Source organism: Taurulus bubalis (assembly GCF_910589615.1).
Source record: "Taurulus bubalis genome assembly, chromosome: 4".
Lineage (NCBI taxonomy): Eukaryota > Metazoa > Chordata > Actinopteri > Perciformes > Cottidae > Taurulus > Taurulus bubalis.
The window spans coordinates 485,001-508,514 of NC_136592.1; the positions used below are offsets into that span (position 1 = coordinate 485,001).

General features: G+C 42.4%; 1 protein-coding gene across 2 annotated transcripts in view; it reads right to left on the bottom strand.

Moving 5' to 3' along the window:
- Nucleotides 1-23,514, bottom strand: part of arnt2 (aryl-hydrocarbon receptor nuclear translocator 2) — a gene marked incomplete at both ends in the record, with an annotated part of 59,784 nt that overhangs the window by 28,655 nt on the left and 7,615 nt on the right. For both annotated transcript variants that reach the window (XM_079217267.1, XM_079217268.1), the window contains 6 exons: nucleotides 254-319; nucleotides 5,041-5,143; nucleotides 9,866-10,079; nucleotides 10,940-11,153; nucleotides 14,535-14,582; nucleotides 17,991-18,102. In XM_079217267.1, coding sequence (XP_079073393.1) covers nucleotides 254-319; nucleotides 5,041-5,143; nucleotides 9,866-10,079; nucleotides 10,940-11,153; nucleotides 14,535-14,582; nucleotides 17,991-18,102 — 757 coding nt within the window. The remainder of the gene's footprint in view (nucleotides 1-253; nucleotides 320-5,040; nucleotides 5,144-9,865; nucleotides 10,080-10,939; nucleotides 11,154-14,534; nucleotides 14,583-17,990; nucleotides 18,103-23,514) is intronic.

A 23,514-nucleotide genomic window follows, 5' to 3' on the forward strand; every position in this document is an offset into this window, starting at 1 on the left:
GAACAGTCTGTGCTGGGTGATAACATTTTCATCCACTCCTCTCAGCTCATCTGGATATCAGCAGCTGGACAGCTGATCTTTGGACGACCCGGAGCCTATCTGATCTCTACAATAACCTTTGAGTTTATCTGCTGACTGTCAACTCCCAGTCACACTGGAACAGGATTTTGAAAAGTGACGGGGGCCTGTCCTCCAGAGAGGGAGCAGTGAGGCAGAAAGTAATTACAGTGGATTAGAGAGGAAGTTCCTGTACCTGTATCTCTTCCTCATGTTAGACAGGCGGTTTAGGGAGATGTGATCCAGAGGAGCAGTACCGCACCTGCACATGAATACAAAATGAAGACAAAGGCATACATTACATTCCAGTGGCACATGATGCCAGTTAGTGGCTGCTTCACACACAATGCACTGACACAGCTCACATGATCCCCTCTGTGGACAAATAAAATGTTGTTACTTCACCACAGTTCTCACGGACCGTGAAGAGAATGTTAGTTCTTCAAAGGGTGAAGTTGGTCTCTATTCCATTGCTCTTATACAATTCAGAACATTTCCCACGGAATCACACACACACACACACACACACACACACACACACACACACACACACACACACACACACACACACACACACACACACACACACACACACACACACACTGCAGTGTAGAGGCCAGCTGCCCATGCTCTCTGACACATCAAGTTAACATGATGTTAAAGCACCACATGAAAGAAATAATGGTCCTTTACTTCATGGTCTAGTTTTATAGTTGAGGGTAATCCAATTAAAATCATTCATTCGTTGAAACAATAAGAAGGGTGTAAGTACCAAAATAAGGCTTTTATATTGTTATATTGTTTTGGAGGTCCTCTTTTTCTCAGCGGAATTAGCATGCCAACCTTAATAATACAAATCAGTCAAACTAAGAGCACCTTAAGTGTGTCGCACACAAGGGGATCTATTGACAGGAGTAGAATATAGTATTCATAACTATGTTTAGTGATCACCTGAAGCCAAGAGTCCTTGTGTTTCCGTTAGCTTAGCCTGAGCCCTTTATATATCTTCATAGGGCGCAGATCCTCTTGAAGGAGTCGTCCATGTTTAGCCCAGAAGGGACAAACCAAACTGTTTCACACTTTATATACACTGTATACACTTTGCATTTGTGCACTTTATTATTTAATTTTCTTAAATTTAATACGCTCTAAATGTCCACATTTCTCTTTTTGGAGCGCCAAGTGAAATAACTTGTGATTCCCGTTTGATCAGGTCTCTCTCCGGTCTCTCCATGTGCCTGAATGTGGTACTCCAGTATCGGACGACACACGTGCATTGTCCGAGTAGGATCACGTGAGATGATTTACAACGCGTGCAATTGGTTGGTGTGTTTCCTGGACCGCTGAACCAGAGCCCTCTAAGATAGAAAAGCTGCGCCGATTAAATAGAAGTGATCCATGAAAATGTAATAATTATCAAATCGGTGTTCGGTCCAGAGTCCAGAAACAACAGCATCTGGCCCGCGGTCCGCCTGATGTAGACACTATGTCAGGTCAGTTTTTATTCCAATACTCTACGAACACATGCTCAGGAACTTGAATCAAGGGCGACCGCCTACAAACTTTCCCAAAAGACACAATAATGAATCAGAGCAGCATGTCGGGACGTCAAAAATATAAATATTTTCACATAGGTTTGTAAAGGTTGGAGGAAGCAGCTTGGCCAGTCGCAGTCAGGCGGTGATGTGAGAGGAAGTCCCCACGCAGACGGTCGAACAACAGCTTGATCACCACCTGCTGGACTTTGTTTACTCAGTATGGCCTGAATCTAATGAAAGCAAGTTTAAAGGTTCGCTATGCTATTTAAAACAGTAATATCTCATCCAGCAACAAGTCTCTGTGCGTTGCTGAGCCGGGCATCCACGTGTGCTTTTTAGTGCACGTGACCATGCCCCACTGGCGAGCTCACAGCCGCCCACTGTCCCATTAGCAGTGTTGGCACAGCCAGCTGCCACCACGTTGAGAGCAGGGTGGAGACAACAGGGATACTGTGGATCGTTTGACTTGAGTCATTTTAAAGAAGAGCAGAGACACAGCTCTCTATCTGCTGCTCCGAAACATCTTAAAAACATGGATGTAGTCAAAAGTATGAATTTGACCACAACAGCTGGAACTCAGATCAACTTTATCAGTGCAGGGACTAAACATTATTTTTAAGAATGCTCATTGCTTGTTTAAAAAAAACACTAGTTCAAATCTCCAAGATGTTTTACTAACCAAACTTGTAAAGTAAGCAGTATGGTTTAAGGTTTACAGACAAGAGTGTACGGATAGGTTTGCTCATAGGTTCATGACAGCACATGGGACCTGCTTGTTATTGTTAATGACCCTGAATCTTATGCAGTTTTATGGTTGGTTGAAAGATATTTTGGCCAGTCGTTTTTTTCAGTTTACTAGACATTGGCAGATGAACCCTGGCTGTATGTGACAAAGGACACTTTTCAAATCCTCACATTTCAGACTGCAAATCATATATAATAATAATATGCATTATTATAATTATGAAATAACAATATATTATAATAATGTATAATTAATAAAAATACAACATTTCATATCATATCTCTTTTGAATTATGTGTTTTTATAAAAAGAACCACTATAGATGACTTTACCAAAGTAAAAAAGCATTTTGAATTTTTGACAGTGAACACTGACAATTGAAGTGATTTTCAGGATGGTGACGAAACATAATAGTCAGGATTCTAGTAGATCAGCTGCCATAACAAAACAACAACTCATTCCCGTTCGGGGCGAGCGGCAACACAACGGGATCGATGCTTCTCTTCTTTTCGTTCTTCCGATCCAATCAGTGACTCGACATCATTGTACGTGTTGTATTACGACAGTGCGTCCCTAGTGACCACATGTCCTTCAGTCCAAGTCAAACACTGCCGTTTGAACAGTGGAGGCGGCCATTGCTTCCAGATGAACTTCCCTTAAGGTCAGTGGTAAACATTCAGTCAGAGGGTGTTTTTCTTGTGGCTGAACATTACATAAGCCTGCCTGGATCTCATAATGGCTTCCCTGAAATGTGCTGTGTTCCTCTCAGAAATGTTTATGTACGTGTCACAGAAGCGGTTGCGTTTCACTGTTTGCTTGCACTTTCTTTCAGAGTGTCCCAGCAGCACGTTGTTTGAATTATGCAGAGCCTGGAATAGCAGCAGAACAGAGGAACATGCCAGTCCAACAACAACTCCTAAGAGCATGCCACGCCGAGGCTCTCGTGCGACGGGCAGCCCTTTGTGATAGATCCAGACCAAACACGGCTCCAGCCAGCCCGTCAGCAAGAAAATGGAAAAGGTGTGTTATTTGGCTAAACCAACATGAGCTGCTACATGAGCAGCCAAAGCCGCTTTGATGTAGTAGTTTGTAGACAATGAGTAATGGGTCAAACTGTGATACCCCAACATCATAGAGCACACAGAAAGAGAAACATTTAGCAAGAAACTGGGTGTGTGAAGGTGTCGGACGGCAATAATTATTAGAATACAGACAGGATAACTATCTACGACATATGGAAACATCTGTCATTTAACCAGCAACCTCTGGGGAACAGAAATATTCATGCCATCACGTCAGGATAGAAAGGCATATTTCTTGAGGTCCATGTGGTGTTCATTTGTTTCATATATCATTGCTGTTTGGCATTGAGGAGCTGGTGTCTGCACACGGTCACAACTGTGGGTTAAAAGCATCTGTTACAGAACAAGAGTTTTGTTGTCAGGCACATTTTAATTCTATTACTTCAATTACATGCCATCGACAAAATACAGGCATCTTTTAAACTGCCTTCATAACCTGAAGGAAGAGAACTAGGGCCATGTGTCAGATGAAGCCCTCATCCAGGAGCACCCTGCAGCTGTGAAGTCAGTGACAATGGGAATGGATCCTGAGACACTAAATATGTCAGTTTGTAATTTTAGGAAACTGGTTGTTGTTGTTGTGTTTGTACAAGACTGAATGTTTACTTAGTAATCTCACCACAAGGTCTATATTTACCTGTTAGTAGCTCACATCTAGATAGTTTATCTGTCTCTGACTCAGCCTAATATCTACACAGGCCTTCATAGTGTGATTAATTGTGGGAATAACAGCCTGAACACCATCGATCACAAATGAAACCCCATGTTAATGCGCGTGGGGCTCATTTAAGCAGCGCAGTAGGACTCCTGAATGTTCTGTGTAGGCGGCAGCTGAAAGAAACAAAAGTGCCACTCACGTCTTTGTTACGGTCTAATGGCTGTCACTTAGTGAGCGACACAAGCCCTGCTGTTCCAGCCTGTAGCACAACTGAGTCCCATCGACTGTTTCAAAGCTTATATCAGAGGCTCCTTTTGTTTTCAACATGCTTCATTTTAGCCACACCTCATTCATTTCACTGAGACTTCATCTAAATCTAGTGTGGACAAATAGGGACCTCTAGGGGCATACTATATATTTACTAAGTTGAATCGGGTTGGTCAAGTCTTGCCTATTGTCGACTGATTGTCGAATCCTATTTCATAGGTCATATTTCATTATGTTCGGGCTCACCCACAGTGACCTCAATTCAACTTCTCACACACAGCTCTGGTCTCTGAGCCACGAAAAAGTCTGCAGAGGCTGAAGGAGCGTCAGCGAGAAACAGGAAGGACCTCAAACTGACCTGCTACGCCACCCCCGACATTGCAGAACGTTCCAGGCACGTTCACGTACACGCGCGCACACACACACACGCACGCACGCACGCACACGCACACACACACGCACACGCACACGCACACACGCACACACACACACACACACACACACACACACACACACACACACACACACACACACACGCATAACATGGCATTAATGAAGGTTTTGTAAATGTATGCGTTTGAATAACACAAGATAATGTCAGACTTGCAGACAGCTTAGTTCTGGATGCACTGCTCACTGTTCGCCAGTCAGTAAAAAAAAGCTGACAGGAATAAAAACACACAATCACACACACCTCATGCGGCAGATGAAGGACCGTCGGGAGCCCATGCACATCCTCATGGAGGACTGCTGGCCCTCCTTCTTCACGGTTCCCGTCTTCAGGTCCAGAATCCGCCCTGTTGACGCACAAACAGCAGATCAAATGTAAATACCATGAACATGTAGACCAGTAAATGCATTTACAACAAACAGCCGGTTACTCCTTTTAACCTGTATTCTTAAACGCAAACCTGAAGCAGAAGCAGTGTATGTGTCTGCTGGGTTGAGACTCAACCAGACTCACCGATTCACTCTATGATCAAAGCTCAATAGTCGTGGTTTGAACCTCTGGACGTGTAATCAGGAGCATCGATGAGAACACACGGAAAAAGAAAATTCTGCGTATGTCAGATTAAAATAGTTTATCTCTTTTGGCCTTTTGGTAGCACCTGTTGTTTGGCTGATAGGTGTGCTTTTGGCTAACAGGGAACAACGATAATGGTGTAGGGATCATGTACACAGTGTCGTGGTCATTTTGCCAGCAGTTGTAAAGAACTTGCTGTGGACAGCGGCAGGTTCTCACCGGCACATTGGAATTGCTCCAACAGTTTGGAGTTTCCTGTAACCACACCTGTTCAGAAATCATCTAAATGTCCACCCGGAATAGATTAAGGGGAATGTGTTCCTTCACATAGCAAAGTCATTCCACAATATGTAATCACACTGCTTCATATCATCATATCAGAAGAAGGGTTTTAACAAACTTACAATAGAAGGCCCTCAGGGGCCCGAGTTATCAGACTGGGACAAACATCCCACTGCCATGTGTGAGAGTTGCTGTGTGAGCGAACAGTCTTTTCCTCAACCAATCCTATTTACTGGCCTTGAGACATTCCTGTGGAGGCCCAGAGAGACAGCTGGCAGTGGAGCTGCCAGAGGAAACCTGCTCCAACACAGCAGAGCTCACGATGACCCTCTTGGTTTGCTGTTGTACTTTTAGAAAACTGTCAACACCTTCTTGCACTGAGGTGACACCGTGAGAATCATTTGAAATCACTTCATAACAGGCACTTCTTGTGAATTAGTCAAACTATTTCTCATTTTGCAGAGGACCCCAGAAGAACTCTCTCAAGGACCCCTGAGGGTCCGTATGTTCCTCGATCACACGGTGGTTGGTTTGGAGTGAGGCCTACATGCAGGTGGAGAAAGGAGGGCAAGACCCCAGAGCTTGGCTTTGGTACTATAACCGGCACAATCTCCTGTCTCCATCATCATTGGAACTGATCCTTTCCAGATGGAAATGGAATTCTGAATATCTTGCAATGAAGGTGATGAAGGAGAGCAGGCTGATGACCATGCTAAACACACTACATCATCAACAACTAGCCCAAAGAGCAACAAGCACATGCCATTCTCTCTCACTCAAACTATTTTTCACCTGCCAGGTATGCATGCTGGGAGTAAAGTCTTCTCATATCCAGCCGAGGCACCAGGAAGTGTTGGTATTATTTGTACGTACAGCACATCCGGAAAGTATTCACAGCGCTTCACTTTTTCCACATTTTGTTATGTTACAGCCTTATTCCAAAATGGAATAAATTCATGTTTTTCCTCAACATTCTACATAATGATAAAGTGAAAAAAAATGGCAATATAATGTATAATGTACATAAGTATTCACAGCCTTTGCCATGACACTCAAAAATTGAGCTCAGGTGCATCCTGTTTCCACTGTTCATCCTGGAGATGTTTCTACAACTTGATTGGAGTCCACTTGATTTAGAAAGGCACACACCTGCATGTCAGAGCACAACGTTATGAAGTCCAAGGAATAGTCTGTAGACCTCCGAGACACAGTGGCCTCCATCATCCGTACGTGGAAGAAGCTTGGAACCACCAGGACTCTTCCTAGAGTTGCCCGCCCGGCCAAACTGAGCGACCGGGGGAGAAGAGCCTTCATCAGGGAGGTGACCAAGAACCCGATGGTCCCTCTGACAGAGCTCCAGCGTTGCTCTATGAAGAGAGGAGAACCTTCCAGAAGGACAACCATCTCTGCAGCACTCCACAAAGCAGGCCTGTTTGGTAGAGCGGCCAGACGGAAGCCACTCCTCGGTAAAAGCACATGACCGCCCACCTGGAGTTTGCCAAAAGGCACCTGAAGGACTCTCAGACCATGAGAAACTAAATTCTCTGGTCTGATGAAAGAAAGATGAACTCTTTGGCCTGAATGCCAAGCGTCATGTCTGGAGGAAAGCAGGCACTGCTCATCACCTGGCTAATACCCTACAGTGAAGCTTGGTGGTGGCAGCATCCTGCTGTGGGGATGCTTTTCAGCGGGAGGAACTGGGAGACTAGTCAGGATTGAGGGAAAGATGAATGCAGCAATGTACAGAGAATTCCTCGATGAAAACCTGCTCCAGACGCTCTGGACCTCAGACTGGGCCGACGGTTCATCTTCCAACAGGACAACGACCTGAAGCACACAGCCAAGACAACAGAGGAGTGTCTTCAGGAAACTCGGTGAATGTCCTTCATGGCCCAGCCAGAGCCCTGACTTGAACCCGATTGAATATCTCTGGAGAGATCTGAAGACGGCTGTGCACCGACGCTCTCCATCCAACCCGATGGAATTTGAGAGGTTCTGAAAAGAAGAATGGGAGAAACTGCCCAGAAATAGGTTTGTCAAGCTTGTAGCTTCACACTGAAGAGGACTTGAGGCTGTAATTGCTGCCAAAGGTGCTTCAACCAAGTACTGAGCAAAGGCTGTGAATACTTATGAACATGTTATATTTTCGTTCTTTATTTTTAATAGATTTGCAAAAATTTCCCAAAATCTTTTTTCACTTTGTCATTATGGGTGTTGAGTGTAGAATGTTGAGGAAAAAATTAATTTAATCCATTTTGGAATAAGGCTGTAACATAACAAAATGTGGAAAAAGTGAAGCGCTGTGAATACTTTCCAGATGCGCTGTATATGACTTTGACCATTCTCTTTTAAGTCTTGTGACCTCCGTACATTAGAAGTTCAAAATTAAAATAAAGTTATTATGAACAGCAATGTTGTTTTTACACATTGACCAAGCCTTCAACTCACAGTGGTGATAACATTCCAACAACTATGAAGTTACGACCCACAATGTGAGAGCTAATGTGCCAGATGTTCTGCAGGACTGGAGCTGCTAACGCGTTTGGGGTTTCAGAAAGATATGCAAATATATCCCTTCCTGTAACCACAATACCACTCCATCCCACCACACTGGTTTTCTGAAGTAAGCCAGTCCCACGTGGATGGAGGTTCCTCTCTTTCTCGTATTTCATTATCAGCGGGTCAAACCACAGAAATTCTATTTTTCTTAACAGCATGTAAGGAGAAGTTCAACAGTTTGGGTCGCACACTTATTTCCATGCTTTCTGAGAGTGAGGTGAGAATCTTCTGTTTGTGTCTGAGATTCCAGTAAATGGATCACATCATTCATAATCCCCACAAAGAAGTACAGACAGCAACAACTGGTGTTCCAGCTGATTCATGTTGTCCAGTCCTCCTCATCAGTGAAACAGAGCAGCAGACGAAGCAGGAAACATGCTGCTTTAGTTCCACTGATGAAACCTAACTCTGAGAAATGCTGGGACTTCAAAGACTGCGTAGGTTCTTGTGTATGTGCGCATGCTCGTGTGTATATTTTCTTCTGCCACAGCTCTACATGGAGATTACTGTGTTATGTGCATCAGAGGCCCTGCTGGGGACCAGTGTGGTTCACTGAGCCTGCAGAGGACCAGCACAGGAAGAGACTAACAGACAATGCTGCCCTCTGGTGAGCACCACGAGCATGAGGGGCATGCTTCATTCCACAGTAACACAGTTAGCAGTCTGAGATACTAGAGAAGGACTCAAGATGGTTTCTTGTAGTGATGAGGAGGTTAAGATGGTTCCTGCCTGTTGAAATGACAAATAATGCATTCCATTCAACAGTGTTACTGGATGAGTGTCCACCTTTGAGAAAAATGTCTTGAGACGATACAGGAAGTCAAAGACAGGATAGGACACAGCCATGAGACTAGGAATAGCTGAAGTTATCCGACTGAGAGCAGAGCACACCTCCTCCTGTTAGTTGAGAAATGAGTCGATGTCGGGTCTTTCTGATGACAATAAGTAGACATCAACGCTTTGGAAGATTCGTATTCAAAAGTTCATTTTTGTGTTACGGTCTTTAGATTTTTAGTTCCAGATTAGCTTGATGTTCCTTTTCCTCTTTCTTTTCACAAACAGAGCATTACTCTACTGTTCCTCTTCTGTTGCCTCTCCTGTTTCTCTGCCCATCCAAGCACAATCTGCCCACTGAAATGATGGCTTTTTTGCATTGTTTTTCTTCATCAGCTATTTTGCAGATTAGTAATAGTTGTCTGTGTCTTTCTAGGATACTGACTGTTGAGCCTGGTCCTTTCCGCTGTCTCCTTGAACTCTGTACTTTAGTTCAGAGTTCACTGTGATGTTGACCGTCTCTGCAGGTAGTTTGATCTGTGTGGGCATGAATTCCATTTCTGATGCTTGGAGGTCTTCTGGGGTTTGTTTGAAAACTAGATTGCCTCTCCTGCTGCATGCTTGTAAAGAAAGTCCAGAATAGTCTCTTGGTCGCTTTGGTTTTCAGTTGCATCACAGTACTGACCCTCGTTAGACATCCGGCTCCCCGAACTGTGAATTTGCAGTCTGAAACCATAGCTGTGACAGTGATGGACCTCTTTCAAGCAGATATCTTGGTAGGTCATTGCAGGAAAAGCCAGATAACTGATAAGCTGACTTTGCACACCAATAACTAACCAGAGCAGTTGCACTCATAGAGTACTGAGAGTACTTCCTCTACCTGTCATGGAGTTCTCTGAAGTACTGAGCTGTTCCCTCAGCTTGTCCACATCGTCAGGGTGGACCTGCTCATACAGAGTGCTGCCAAACCACTCTGCCTGGGGATGGTTCAGCACCGGTGCCACCGAGTCCGACACATATATCACCCGACCCGTCTCCGCAGCGACCACAAACAGGAAGCCGTCCGCCGCCTCCAGGATCAGATGCTTCAGTTCCTACAGGGAGCAGAAGGATACATGAGCTCTCAGACCAAAGACATGCAGCGATTAAACACTGCAATAGTGTTAAGGATCTGTACTACAACTGACATCTGTTTACATCAACTCAGATTAAGAGGCCCAGTTCAAATGGCATTCATAATAATTGGCTGAATGCTGCATTACATGCAGGCAACAGGTTGCATTTGAAATCCCTTTTTGTGGGTGCGTGGGCTTACATTTCTCGTGGCCACATTCATGCAAGTGCATGATGATCATTCCATCTGCAGCTTGATACTTTTCATCAAATGCTTGTTCTGGAAGTGTCTTTCAACATTAAATCTTTTGTTGTTTGCTAATTTCTTGCCACATATCAAGCATACAGGTAAATGAAAGCAAAAGAATACGCCCACGCACAATTAAACTCTATTTTCCTCCGTGACTTGGATTTATCCAGAGTTTAGATGTAGTTCAAAAAATTAGATAAAAACAACCCTTATTTATTTCCATGTTATTTTTTTGTCAAAGCCTGAGGGCCAACAGAGGGGCTGAAGGTTTGGGAGCCGCAGGTTTGAGACCTCTACTAACCCAACGGGATGCTCCCTGGAGCAGGGTTTTAACTCCTGAGAAGACACATCTTCTAGCAGCTCTCTAACGGACTGAGATCAGTTTCTCTCCAGGTGACCCTCCAAACTCAGCATTCCCACAGTTACTTTATCAAAATGAGTTTGAAGAAAGGACTTTTTTCTTTGACATTGAAGTGTTGAAGTAAACAGCTGTGATTCAATGTGGTCAAGACATAAAACAAGAACTCGAGCAAGGCTGTGTTTGTTGGGTATGTCCTGTATGATAGAGCTCTGGGTCTGACAGTACCGTACCTGTTCAGTGAGAAAGGAGGGCTTGTAGGCCCCGTCAGTGGACGTGTTGCCAGTGCCCCTCATGGACTTCATATGGGAGACAGCCATGCGCAGGATGGTCAGTTTGTCAGGCTTCCGAGCCAGGGCGCTGCAGGTAGGGACCATGTCTGATAGCTCAGTGATGTACTGGGTCATTTTGTTGCGCCGGCGTCGCTCAATCTCACTGTGGTTTTCTCTAAAACAGAGAAAATAGCAGTTTGACAGTTGGAGAGGGCAGACTAGGACCCAGAAGGTCCTGATGATCAGGATTTCGGTTCAGGGTTTCTCTCCAGACCTTTGACTGTGCTTTACATCGTCAATGTCCCTCATTGGAATGATTTTACCACTAAATCCCACTTTCAACCAGTGATCTGTAATATATTGTTGGCGTCAACACTTTGGGTTGAATAAAATTGCTTGCCAACTGCTCATTCTTTAATTTGAAGATGCATATCTTCTGTGGGGAATTCCCCCAGACAGCTGGACTCCTACTAAAAGGCTCCTACTGTGGTCTGTATCTGTGAGATGAGCACACACTTATTAATATACCATTGACAATATTCACTGAGGCCACTCGTCTTTTCTAGGTTTTTTCTTTGAGTGCATCGTTGTTTGTGCCTAATGGCTGGTGTTTGACACGGTTGGTGTTTTAGTGATGCTTCAAGAGATACACCGAGTTGATGGTATTTCCTGTCTTTATTGACACAGATTCTTAGCAGATAATCATTATTCTTTCTTGTAGCACTGCCTCGTCCACTTTGTGTCCAAACAGGGCTTAGGGGCTCATCATGCTGTGTCTATTAGAACATGTTTACATGCTCTAATGTTCAAAAACACATTTATTTTCTCATACTGTCTTTTTTTATCTAGACAGCCCACACAAAAACAAGGATATGTCCCTTTAAGTAGTCAGTGTATCAGCACATCAGACGTCTTCGTTTCCTTGCTTATCCAGTTTAGCTCTTTACATTTACGTTTTCTGTGGCCCTGCTCAGCTCTCCTGTTTGTGTGACATCTGATACAAACCAACTCTGCTGTGCCTAGTTTGAAAAGTGGGCCGTTCCCTCATATGATTGGTTACAAAGAGCTAAATTTCTCTGATATATTTTATTGTTAGTATCAAGCAATGTCCCGATGAGTGTTCCTATCGGCCAGCTCTCACCTGTTGAGTCCTCCCACCGGTCCGGGAGCCAGACATGTGTTATTCAACATACTGACAAATAAAAAGTACTATTCATAGTTTATAATATACCAGTATTGACTTAATATATTGGAACATTATTTTGGCAGCAGTTGTTAGTAGTTCCCTGTCTTTGGGCAGAACAGGTGTGTAGTTTGCAGGCTGTACAGTCTGTTGAGCCCCGAGTCATTTGGAAATCCTCTGTGGCCGCAGCTGGCTAGGCCTACCTGGCGAACCTCTCCTGATCGCCACCAGGAATCTCATCATCATCATCATCATCATCATCATCATCATCAACATCATCATACCTACAGAGAAGAGAAGGCACAGCATGTAACACAACGTACACATACAGGTAAACAGCTTCATGTTCCTCACATGCAATGATTGTCAAATGAATGCGTGAGAGTAGTTCAAAGACTGATGGGAAAAACTGAACCAAACATACTGCTGACTGGTGCATTATGTTCTTCTCTGAATTATCTGCTCCTGTATTTGTTTGAAATAATTTGTATATTGCTATAGACTGGGAAAAACATAGATATTATCCAGGAAATCTTTAGCTTCAAAGAAGGTGTCATCCAGTCATTGTGACTCAGGCTAGCACACGCGTTGCTGCTTCTGTCAGCAGATCAAACCACCACTCTTCTTTTTGCCTTCACTCAGACTTTGTGGTGAGACCTGAATCGTTTATGAAACAGAAAATGATATATTCAACTCAAACTTGAATTTATTTCATTAGTTTGTTTTGTTATTGCTGATGGAATGCCTGTTCAGAATTAATCAAATAATCGTATTGTCTTATTATCACAATTCCATACAAGTCGCCAGCAAGCGAAACAAAAAACAATCTTACTGTCCTTATTTCCGACTTAGAATCTTACTTCGACGCACTAAAATAGTATGTAATGAATTTGATTCAATCTGATCATGTTCTGTGCGTCATCTCAAGCTTACATCCCCTTGTGACTGTTTTAGTAAATACAGTTACATCTTAAAAGTAAGGTAGCAACAGGGAGCAAACACATGTTGTGATTATATATAATTATTATAATAATGGACATTTGGGGGAATAAGTGGTCTAAATGCATGAGACTGGTTAAACCGGTCTGATAGTTATAGCTGCGTTACAAGACAGAAGCAAAAGAATAGCAGTGGAAATCTGAGTCTCATAAGCAACTGAATGCCTCATTGTAAAATATTTCTGTGTGGATGTGATCAGATCTAAATTTGATTAATGTAATTTGAGCAACTTACATGGTTTTATATATATATATATATTTTTTTTTCCCCTGTGATTGGGTCAACTCATCCTTCTCCTCTGTGCAGCTTGTGCATCACTAAGTCACACACTGAGAAGCAGAGTGAACAATAAGCTCCTGGCGAGGTTGTTTCTTCTTCAATATGGAGCTTTCTTGTAGCCCAATTACTCACACATGTAACGCTACTGTCCATTATCAATTGAGTCACCACTCAACTCAACACTGCCGTGTTGTCAGCTCAGAAATAAAGCACTTACTTTAATGTACACTACTGTTCAAAAGTTTGGGGTCATCCAGACAAATTTTCAGTTTCTTCGCAATTTCTCTCTAAGAACAAGAACAGACTGGCGAGTTTCACATGAAAGTTCTCTTTTTCTGGCCATTTTGAGAGTATAATGAACCCACACATGTGATGCTCCAGATGCTCAACTAGCTCAAAGGAAGGCCAGTTTATAGCTTCTCTCACCAGCATCACTGTTTTCAGTTGTGCTAACATAATTGCACAAGGGTTTTCTAATCCTCCATTAGTCTTCTATGCGATGAGCAAACACAATGTACCATTAGAACACTGAGTGATAGTTGCTGGAAATGGGCCTCTATACACCTATGTAGATATTTCATTAAAAACCAGACGTTTCCACCTAGAATAGTCATTTACCACATTAACAATGTAGAGTGTATTTCTGATTAATTTAATGTTATCTTCATTGAAAAAAACAGTGATTTTCTTTGAAAAATAAGGACATTTCTAAGTGACCCCAAACCTTTGAACGGTAGTGTAGTGTACATCCTACAGACTTACACTCAACACAACATGAGAAGAAAGAAAAGGAAAGTAAATGAAGGGCGGTTGAGATGCAGTGACAGAGAAACACTTGAGTCCCTCTTTAAAAGAAAAAGACATAACACAAGCAACAGTCACTGGTACAAGCAAGGGGTATCTGCAAGGTTCTTCAACACATTGTAATGACTTCCACCTGACACTATGCTGAGATCAATATAAAACCAAAGAAGACGTGCATTCATACTGTGCTACAAACTTGTTGTTGAATTGAGTGCAATAAAATACTTTAATAAGTTCATGCCAGCAACTTTAATTTAGCATTCAGACATGGCTTCCTTTTCACGTGCTCACCTTGAAAATTTGCTCGGTCCCTCTCCATCTTCGTCGTCAAAGTCCATTCTGGGAAACAACCACAGAAAACATAGTAACTACATGTGTTAGACTTGACAGCTGACAGCGCTCTACTGACTGAATCCCTGTGCTTTCTAGAATATTATATGTTCATCCACAGCAATAACTGTAACAGTTTGAAGCTGCCGACTTCTTCCTCACTTGGTTCTGCTGCTGCAAAGCCATCAAGCTGTGTCTGCATAAACCAATAGAACAATGTGTTTATCAGGCCAGCAGTTGATGACTCGTCATTACAGAGCCAATGCTCTCATCTCAACACCATCGTCTCATTGTCCTTCCTCTGTGATCAGTCTCTGTGACAAGAGTTAGCTGAGGTGTCATGATGGTCAAAAAGACGACATCAAACAACTCAGGAGCAGGAATGCAATCGGAAATGTCATGAGGAAGGAATCGCAGCATCATTTGGCTCTGCAGTATTTTGAGACCAGTGCCTAGAAGAACATTATTAGCAGATGTGTTGCTACTGTTCAAAGAGCAGCTCAGTGTAACAGCATGGTAGGCTGTAACACTGCACACACTTAGCGTTGTACAAAACTCTTACAGCACAACCTGACTGTAATGGAAACAGAAAAGGGTGATGCGAATGGATCCACTTCCTGTTTCCATCTCTCAGCTCAAGTGCTAATTGTTAAACTACTCCTGATCCCAAACAAGTATCGTAAAAGCTGGGTTACAAGCCGCTCCTACCTCCGGTGGGTGTCCCCGCTGTAGCAAGCTAGCAGCAGCGCTGCTGCTAGCTCCCTGCTGCTGCTAGCTCCCTGCTACTGCTAGCTCCCTGCTACTGCCCGCGTCCCCTCTGCCCGAGTCGGGTGTCGAGCCGGGGCTGGTCCCGCTACCTTCGGTGGTTGTCAGGGAGCTAGCGGAGCGCTAGTAGGAGCGCTAGCTGGCTACAGCGGGGAGCTAACGGGGACACTGACCGAAGGTAGTAGCAACTTGTAACCTGACTTTTACGGTATTTCATCCTTTACTGTAGTCACAGTCAAATGGATAAACTGATTCCGGTTCAGCCAGTCGACACAGCTTGAGCTGGAGGCGTCCAGGCTCCATTCTTCTTTAAAAGGTGCCAGATCCGTGAGCAGCATTTGTTTTCCATGAGCGGACCCAACGTAAACATAATAGGCAGCGTCAGGATGTGAGTGTATTGCCCAGGCAGATTATAAAAGTATAAGCACATCTACTATGTGCGTTGCTGAGAATAAATTATTTTTCCTGGACAGCGGCCAGGTCGGCTGAGTTTCACTGGTCTGGTCACTGACAGCTCCTTTAGCTAGCAGGTCAGTGGAAATGCACACACCTGGCTGCAGCTAAGGAAATGGAAAGAAGCACAGCGTTTGTTTGGGGTGCTGCCAAAATGTGGAGGCAATTTGAGACCAGCAGGGATACATGTAAACATGACATAAACATCGGGGCCTCTGGATCTCTGTCCAGAGAGAAAGTTGCCAAGTTGGCAACCGTGTGAGCGTGTGATATCCAGCACATTGAACGGGTCCGTCTGTGGGGAGGCTCGTCAGGGACTGTGGGGCTGTCTGTGCCTCTGCATGCATTGTCCCCATGTAAACACACAGACTAGTTCACAGTAACCTTCAGGCTGGATCATTATTCTGAAGCCACTTGTTGTAAAGAGGTTGAGGGGTTTATGGAGAAAATCACTGACGGCTGGGTCATCCTCCTTTCTTTTTTAACTCTATAAATATTCAGTAGCAACCAGAAAAACAACCAGAAAAACAGACATGTATTGGGTCTCTAATCCCTCTCCCCCTCTGAGGAGAACCTCTTTCAGTTCAGTCACAGAGGTGCACAGATTGCTGCAGTACAAGTGATGCTCCAGAACCAGGTAGATGAGTTAAGTTATCATGGTAATTGAGCCAGGTTAAAGCAGAGCCAACTAAGTGACACTGAAAACTCTGACTTTAGGCTTATCTTACTGCTTACCCACTAGTCTTGCTTTGTAGTACACTCCTCTGGTTACACACACGCACGCACACACACACGCACACACACGCACGCACACGCACACACACCCCTGCTCAGTTTGTATGCATGATCTACATGATGACTTTATGCACCATGTCAGCAGCAGTTTCTTTATGAGGGGGCAGTAGAGTATTATTTTGTCTGTTGACGTCTTGGGATCATCTTACAACCTGACTCTCACACACACACACACACACACACACACACACACACACACACAGATTCATAAATAAAGCAACAACGACAGAGACATCCCTGTTGTCTCCCTGTGCCATGTTTATTTGGCATATTGCCTGGATCCAGTCCTGTATTATTTATTCATGTGCCTAATGCCTGTGCACGGGTTAAATGCATTGCTTTGGCTCCAGAGGATTAGAGTCACAAGGTACAGGGCCCATACTCTGCTTCTTCCACACTAATACAGAACCAGGAAAAAGGACATTCACATGTCAAATGAGGTTCCATTCATTATAGAGTTTAAGAACTATTCGTCCTAAAGAAGTGTTTGCAGTGATGTTTTGCCCTTTCTTATTCTGTTGACAGAAAACATTGCATTGCCACCATTATGGAACATCTCTAAAGAGCGCTAGGATCTGCTCCAGCTGAAGCAAAGAAAAAGATTAGTGCTGCAACAATCAAATAATAGTCAAATAATTGATTTGTCAATCATGAGAAAACTAATTGGAAACTAGTTTACGAAGTGACTATAAGTGTCTATTATCATGCAAAAATGCTAAATCATTTATTTCATCGACAATATAAATGATATGTCTGGACAGTCGGTCGGACAAGATGGCATCTTTGGTTCAATAGACTCAACAATGGCTGCTTCCACATCTGTCATTTGGCTCCAGATCAGCTGTCAAAATTAAACTGCAATAGCTGTGTTTCAACCAGTAGAGGGCAGTCACTATGCACTGGGGCCTGAATCAATACACTAAAACACCCATGTTTAAGCTGTATAAAGGGCTTCAGGTCCTCTTTAATATTGTTTTCATATTTCTCCTTCTTCCTGAGGTGCTATTTGTGTACCATGCCTGAAACAACAACTCCAACAGCAACACTGCTACCCCATTAACCAGAGTGCTTACTGACCAACAGAGCACTACCTGGTTAATAAATAACCTGCTCCAGGATGCTCGCTTTCTAACAAAGCTGCTAGGAGCTCATTTGCAAGAACTAGTATTTGGTACAGCCGGGCAGCTGAGGCAGCTGGATGTTGTTTGTTGCCAAATATTTTAGTCACAAGCAGGGAGTTTGACATGTCCATACAATGTCCAGCTGGAGACATTGCCGAACACCTGAAGCTGTAAACTAAATGATATGACTGTACTGAGATGAAACGCATCAATGCTGGTGTTATGCAATGTGTGAAAGGTGTATCAGCTTTATCAGCAGAGTTATTTCAGAGAAGAGACTCACCCTCCGGATCTCCTCTTGCCCCCACGGCCCGGCGCGGCTCCTCCCATCCTCACCTGCCCGCCTCCTACGGCGCCCGGCATCGCCACTGTCCCTGGCAACTCACTGCCCATCTCTGGAAGATACAACAACACCTCAGGGTTAGCAGAGGCATCACATTGCCAATACACATACACTGTTTCCCATTTGAACAACTACTTTCAATATTAAGAATATTGTCTGTACAAGTCTCTTTTGTTGTCCGCAGCTCTTGTAACGTGTGCCTCTGCTTACTTTAAAAGTAAGTTCTGTTCTCGGTCTCCACGGATCCTTCACTGATGAATTGTACTGCACTGTTCTCTCAGTACACATTAGAAAATGGCTCAACGTGATGGAACACAATAAAGTATGTCGACAGGCTTACAGGAGAGACAAGCTGGATGATCAATCAAATCGTATTTTCATTTATGATTATGAAAAGAAGATAATCCTGTCATGCTCTTGGGGTTTTGTATAATGTGTTTCCTGATGTATTTTGTGTCATGTTTCGGTTTTACTTCCTGCCTCGTCGATTCAGTGCACAGCCCTCTTTAGTTTGCTCTAGTGTTAGGGATATCGTTAGGATATTATCATTATTATGTATTGATCATCTTATCCGTTCTTTTTGATCATTTTGTGAGTAAAAAGACAATTAATAAAAATAAAAAAATCCACATTTCATTATTATTCTTGTATGTAAGCAAATTCTTTCTTCAGCAGAGACACAATCTTTAAACTGGTGTATTTAGTCCGTGTATTTACTCAGTGTATTTACTCAGTGTATTTAGTCAGTGTATTTAGTCAGTATTTAGTCAGTGTATTTAGTCAGTGTATTTAGTCAGTGTATTTAGTCAGTGTATTTAGTCAGTGTATTTAGTCAGTGTATTTAGTCAGTGTATTTACTCAGTGTATTTAGTCCGTGTATTTAGTCAGTGTATTTAGTCAGTGTATTTAGTCAGTGTATTTAGTCAGTATTTACTCAGTGTATTTACTCAGTGTATTTACTCAGTGTATTTAGTCAGTGTATTTACCCAGTGTATTTAGTCAGTGTATTTACTCAGTGTATTTACTCAGTGTATTTAGTCAGTGTATTTAGTCAGTGTATTTAGTCAGTGTATTTAGTCAGTTTTTACTCAGTGTATTTACTCAGTGTATTTACTCAGTGTATTTAGTCAGTGTATTTAGTCAGTGTATTTACTCAGTGTATTTACTCAGTGTATTTACTCAGTGTATTTACTCAGTGTATTTACTCAGTGTATTTACCCAGTGTATTTAGTCAGTGTATTTACTCAGTGTATTTACTCAGTGTATTTACTCAGTGTATTTAGTCAGTATTTACTCAGTGTATTTAGTCAGTATTTACTCAGTGTATTTAGTCAGTATTTACTCAGTGTATTTAGTCAGTATTTACTCAGTGTATTTAGTCAGTGTATTTAGTCAGTATTTACTCAGTGTATTTAGTCAGTATTTACTCAGTGTATTTAGTCAGTATTTAATCAGTATTTACTCAGTGTATTTAGTCAGTATTTACTCAGTGTATTTAGTCAGTGTATTTAGTCCGTGTATTTAGTCAGTGTATTTAGTCAGTGTATTTAGTCAGTGTATTTAGTCAGTGTATTTAGTCAGTGTATTTAGTCAGTGTATTTAGTCAGTGTATTTAGTCAGTGTATTTAGTCCGTGTATTTAGTCCGTGTATTTAGTCCGTGTATTTAGTCCGTGTATTTAGTCCGTGTATTTAGTCCGTGTATTTAGTCAGTGTATTTACTCAGTATTTACTCAGTATTTACTCAGTATTTACTCTGTATTTAGTCAGTGTATTTAGTCAGTGTATTTAGTCAGTGTATTTAGTCAGTATTTACTCAGTGTATTTAGTCAGTATTTAGTCAGTGTATTTTACTCAGTGTATTTACTCAGTGTATTTAGTCAGTATTTACTCTGTATTTAGTCCGTGTATTTAGTCCGTGTATTTAGTCAGTGTATTTAGTCAGTGTATTTAGTCAGTGTATTTACTCAGTGTATTTACTCAGTGTATTTAGTCAGTATTTACTCAGTATTTACTCAGTGTATTTAGTCAGTATTTAGTCAGTGTATTTACTCAGTGTATTTACTCAGTGTATTTACTTAGTGTATTTACTCAGTGTATTTACTCAGTATTTACTCAGTGTATTTAGTCAGTATTTACTCAGTGTATTTAGTCAGTGTATTTAGTCAGTGTATTTACTCAGTGTATTTAGTCAGTATTTACTCAGTGTATTTAGTCAGTGTATTTAGTTAGTGTATTTAGTCAGTATTTACTCAGTGTATTTAGTCAGTATTTACTCAGTGTATTTAGTCAGTATTTAATCAGTATTTACTCAGTGTATTTAGTCAGTATTTACTCAGTGTATTTAGTCAGTGTATTTAGTCCGTGTATTTAGTCAGTGTATTTAGTCAGTGTATTTAGTCAGTGTATTTAGTCAGTGTATTTAGTCAGTGTATTTAGTCAGTGTATTTAGTCAGTGTATTTAGTCAGTGTATTTAGTCCGTGTATTTAGTCCGTGTATTTAGTCCGTGTATTTAGTCCGTGTATTTAGTCAGTGTATTTACTCAGTATTTACTCAGTATTTACTCAGTATTTACTCTGTATTTAGTCAGTGTATTTAGTCAGTGTATTTAGTCAGTGTATTTAGTCAGTATTTACTCAGTGTATTTAGTCAGTATTTAGTCAGTGTATTTTACTCAGTGTATTTACTCAGTGTATTTAGTCAGTATTTACTCTGTATTTAGTCCGTGTATTTAGTCCGTGTATTTAGTCAGTGTATTTAGTCAGTGTATTTAGTCAGTGTATTTACTCAGTGTATTTACTCAGTGTATTTAGTCAGTATTTACTCAGTATTTACTCAGTGTATTTAGTCAGTATTTAGTCAGTGTATTTACTCAGTGTATTTACTCAGTGTATTTACTTAGTGTATTTACTCAGTGTATTTAGTCAGTATTTACTCAGTGTATTTAGTCAGTATTTACTCAGTGTATTTAGTCAGTGTATTTAGTCAGTGTATTTACTCAGTGTATTTACTCAGTGTATTTAGTCAGTATTTACTCAGTGTATTTAGTCAGTGTATTTAGTTAGTGTATTTAGTCAGTATTTAGTCAGTATTTAGTCAGTGTATTTAGTCAGTGTATTTAGTCAGTGTATTTACTCAGTGTATTTAGTCCGTGTATTTAGTCAGTATTTACTCTGTATTTAGTCAGTGTATTTAGTCAGTGTATTTAGTCAGTGTATTTAGTCAGTATTTAGTCAGTGTATTTAGTCAGTGTATTTAGTCAGTGTATTTAGTCAGTATTTACTCAGTGTATTAACTCAGTGTATTTAATAATAATAATACATTTAATTTATATAGCGCTTTTCCAGATGCTCAAAGACACTTGACAGAGACAAAACAGAACAAAACAAAAATATAGAAACAAAACAAACAATTAAAAAAAAAAAAAAAAAAAAAAAAAATGGAGAATTTGCAACAGAATTAGTCCTGCAGTGGAGGGTAGGGAGCAGGGGGTAACAGGTGGAGGGTAGGGAGCAGGGGTTAGCAGGTGAAGGGTAGGTAGCAGGGGTTAGCAGGTGAAGGGTAGGTAGCAGGGGTTAGCAGGTGAAGGGTAGGGAGCAGGGGTTAACAGGTGAAGGGTAGGGAGCAGGGGTTAACAGGTGGAGGGTAGGGAGCAGGGGTTAACAGGTGGAGGGTAGGTAGCAGGGGTTAGCAGGTGAAGGGTAGGTAGCAGGGGTTAGCAGGTGAAGGGTAGGGAGCAGAGGTTAACAGGTGGAGGGTAGGGAGCAGGGGTTAACAGGTGAAGGGTAGGGAGCAGGGGTTAACAGGTGAAGGGTAGGGAGCAGGGGTTAACAGGTGAAGGGTAGGGAGCAGGGGTTAGCAGGTGAAGGGTAGGGAGCAGGGGTTAACAGGTGAAGGGTAGGGAGCAGGGGTTAGCAGGTGAAGGCGAGTTTGAAGAGGTGTGTTTTGAGGGCTTGCTTAAATGACGATAGGGTGGGAGCCTGACGGAAATGGATGGGGAGGGCGTTCCAGAGGGGGGTGCAGCAGCTGAGAAGGCCCGGTCACCCCAGGTCCGACGCTTGGTCTTGATGGTCTTCAGAGTGTTCAAATTGGCAGACCTGAGGCAACGGGTAGGGGCGTGAAGGGGGAGGAGGTCTGAAAGGTAGGGAGGGGTCAGATTGTTTAGGGCTTTGTAGGTGGAGGTTGCGTAGGACAGGGGGGATGTGGTCATAGCGGCAGGTGGAGGTGAGCAGTCGAGCGGCAGAGTTCTGAACATACTGTAGTTTGTTGATGATTTTGTTTTTAGAGGATGCTGTTGCAGTAATCAAGTCTAGATGTTATGAGGGCATGGATGAGAATTTCAGTGGTGGCAGAGGACAAGGAGGGCCGGAGGCGAGCAATGTTCCTGAGGTGAAAGAAGGCAGTTTTGGTGATGTGGTTGGCGTGGGGGAGGAAAGAGAGGGTGGGGTCGAGAATGATGCCGAGGTTGCGGACCTGGGTGGAGGGATGACGATGGAGCCATCAATGTTCAGAGAGAAGGTCTGGGCTGAGTGGGTGAGGGAGTGAGGGCCGATAATGAGCATTTCAGATTTATTGCAATTGAGTTTAAGAAAAGTCTGCTGCATCCAGGATTTTATATCAGTGAGACAGGAGGTGAGAGTGGAGTGGGTGACTGAGGTGATGGTCTTAGAGGAGAAATAGAGTTGGGTGTCGTCAGCGTAGCAATGGAAATCAAGACCATGACGACGAATGATTTGTCCAAGGGGGAGGATGTAAATGATGAAGAGAAGGGGACCAAGCACGGAACCTTGGGGGACACCGTGGGCCACTGGGGAGGATTTGCAGTTATTTATGGCAATGAATTGATGTCGGTCTGAGAGATACAAGGTGAACCAGGAGAGGGCAGTGCCAGTTATACCAAGGGAGTGCTGGAGACGTAAGAGGAGGATGGAGTGGTTGATATTTAGTCAGTGTATTTAGTCAGTATTTAGTCAGTGTATTTACTCAGTGTAATAACTATTGTATTAAGGATCGGTGGACCGCCTTGGTTATCTGACGTCTACGTTCCTGCGTTTGTTCCTCTGGTTTCTCTTCAGTTTGGTTCTTTTACTTCTATACTTTTTATTGTCGCTGCCTGCTCCCTCTGTTTTTGTTCCTGTCATTTCAGGCTTTTGTTATTAAAGCTTGCTTTTTGTTTAATTCGACCTGCCTGCCTCCTCTCTGCATTTATGTCCATCCTATTGAAGACTCGATAAAACGAGTAATGTGCCACATTCCTTTCGTCTGATGTTATGAATCCAGCGCACCTAGCCTCATTTACAGCAGTTTACAGACTGGAATATGTTGTATATGTTGAGGAGTTTTGAGCAGGTTGTGACAGCATATTATATATATATATATATATATATATATATATATATATATATATATATATATATATATATATATATATAATCTATTTGGGTCTCATTTATTTCTCTACATTG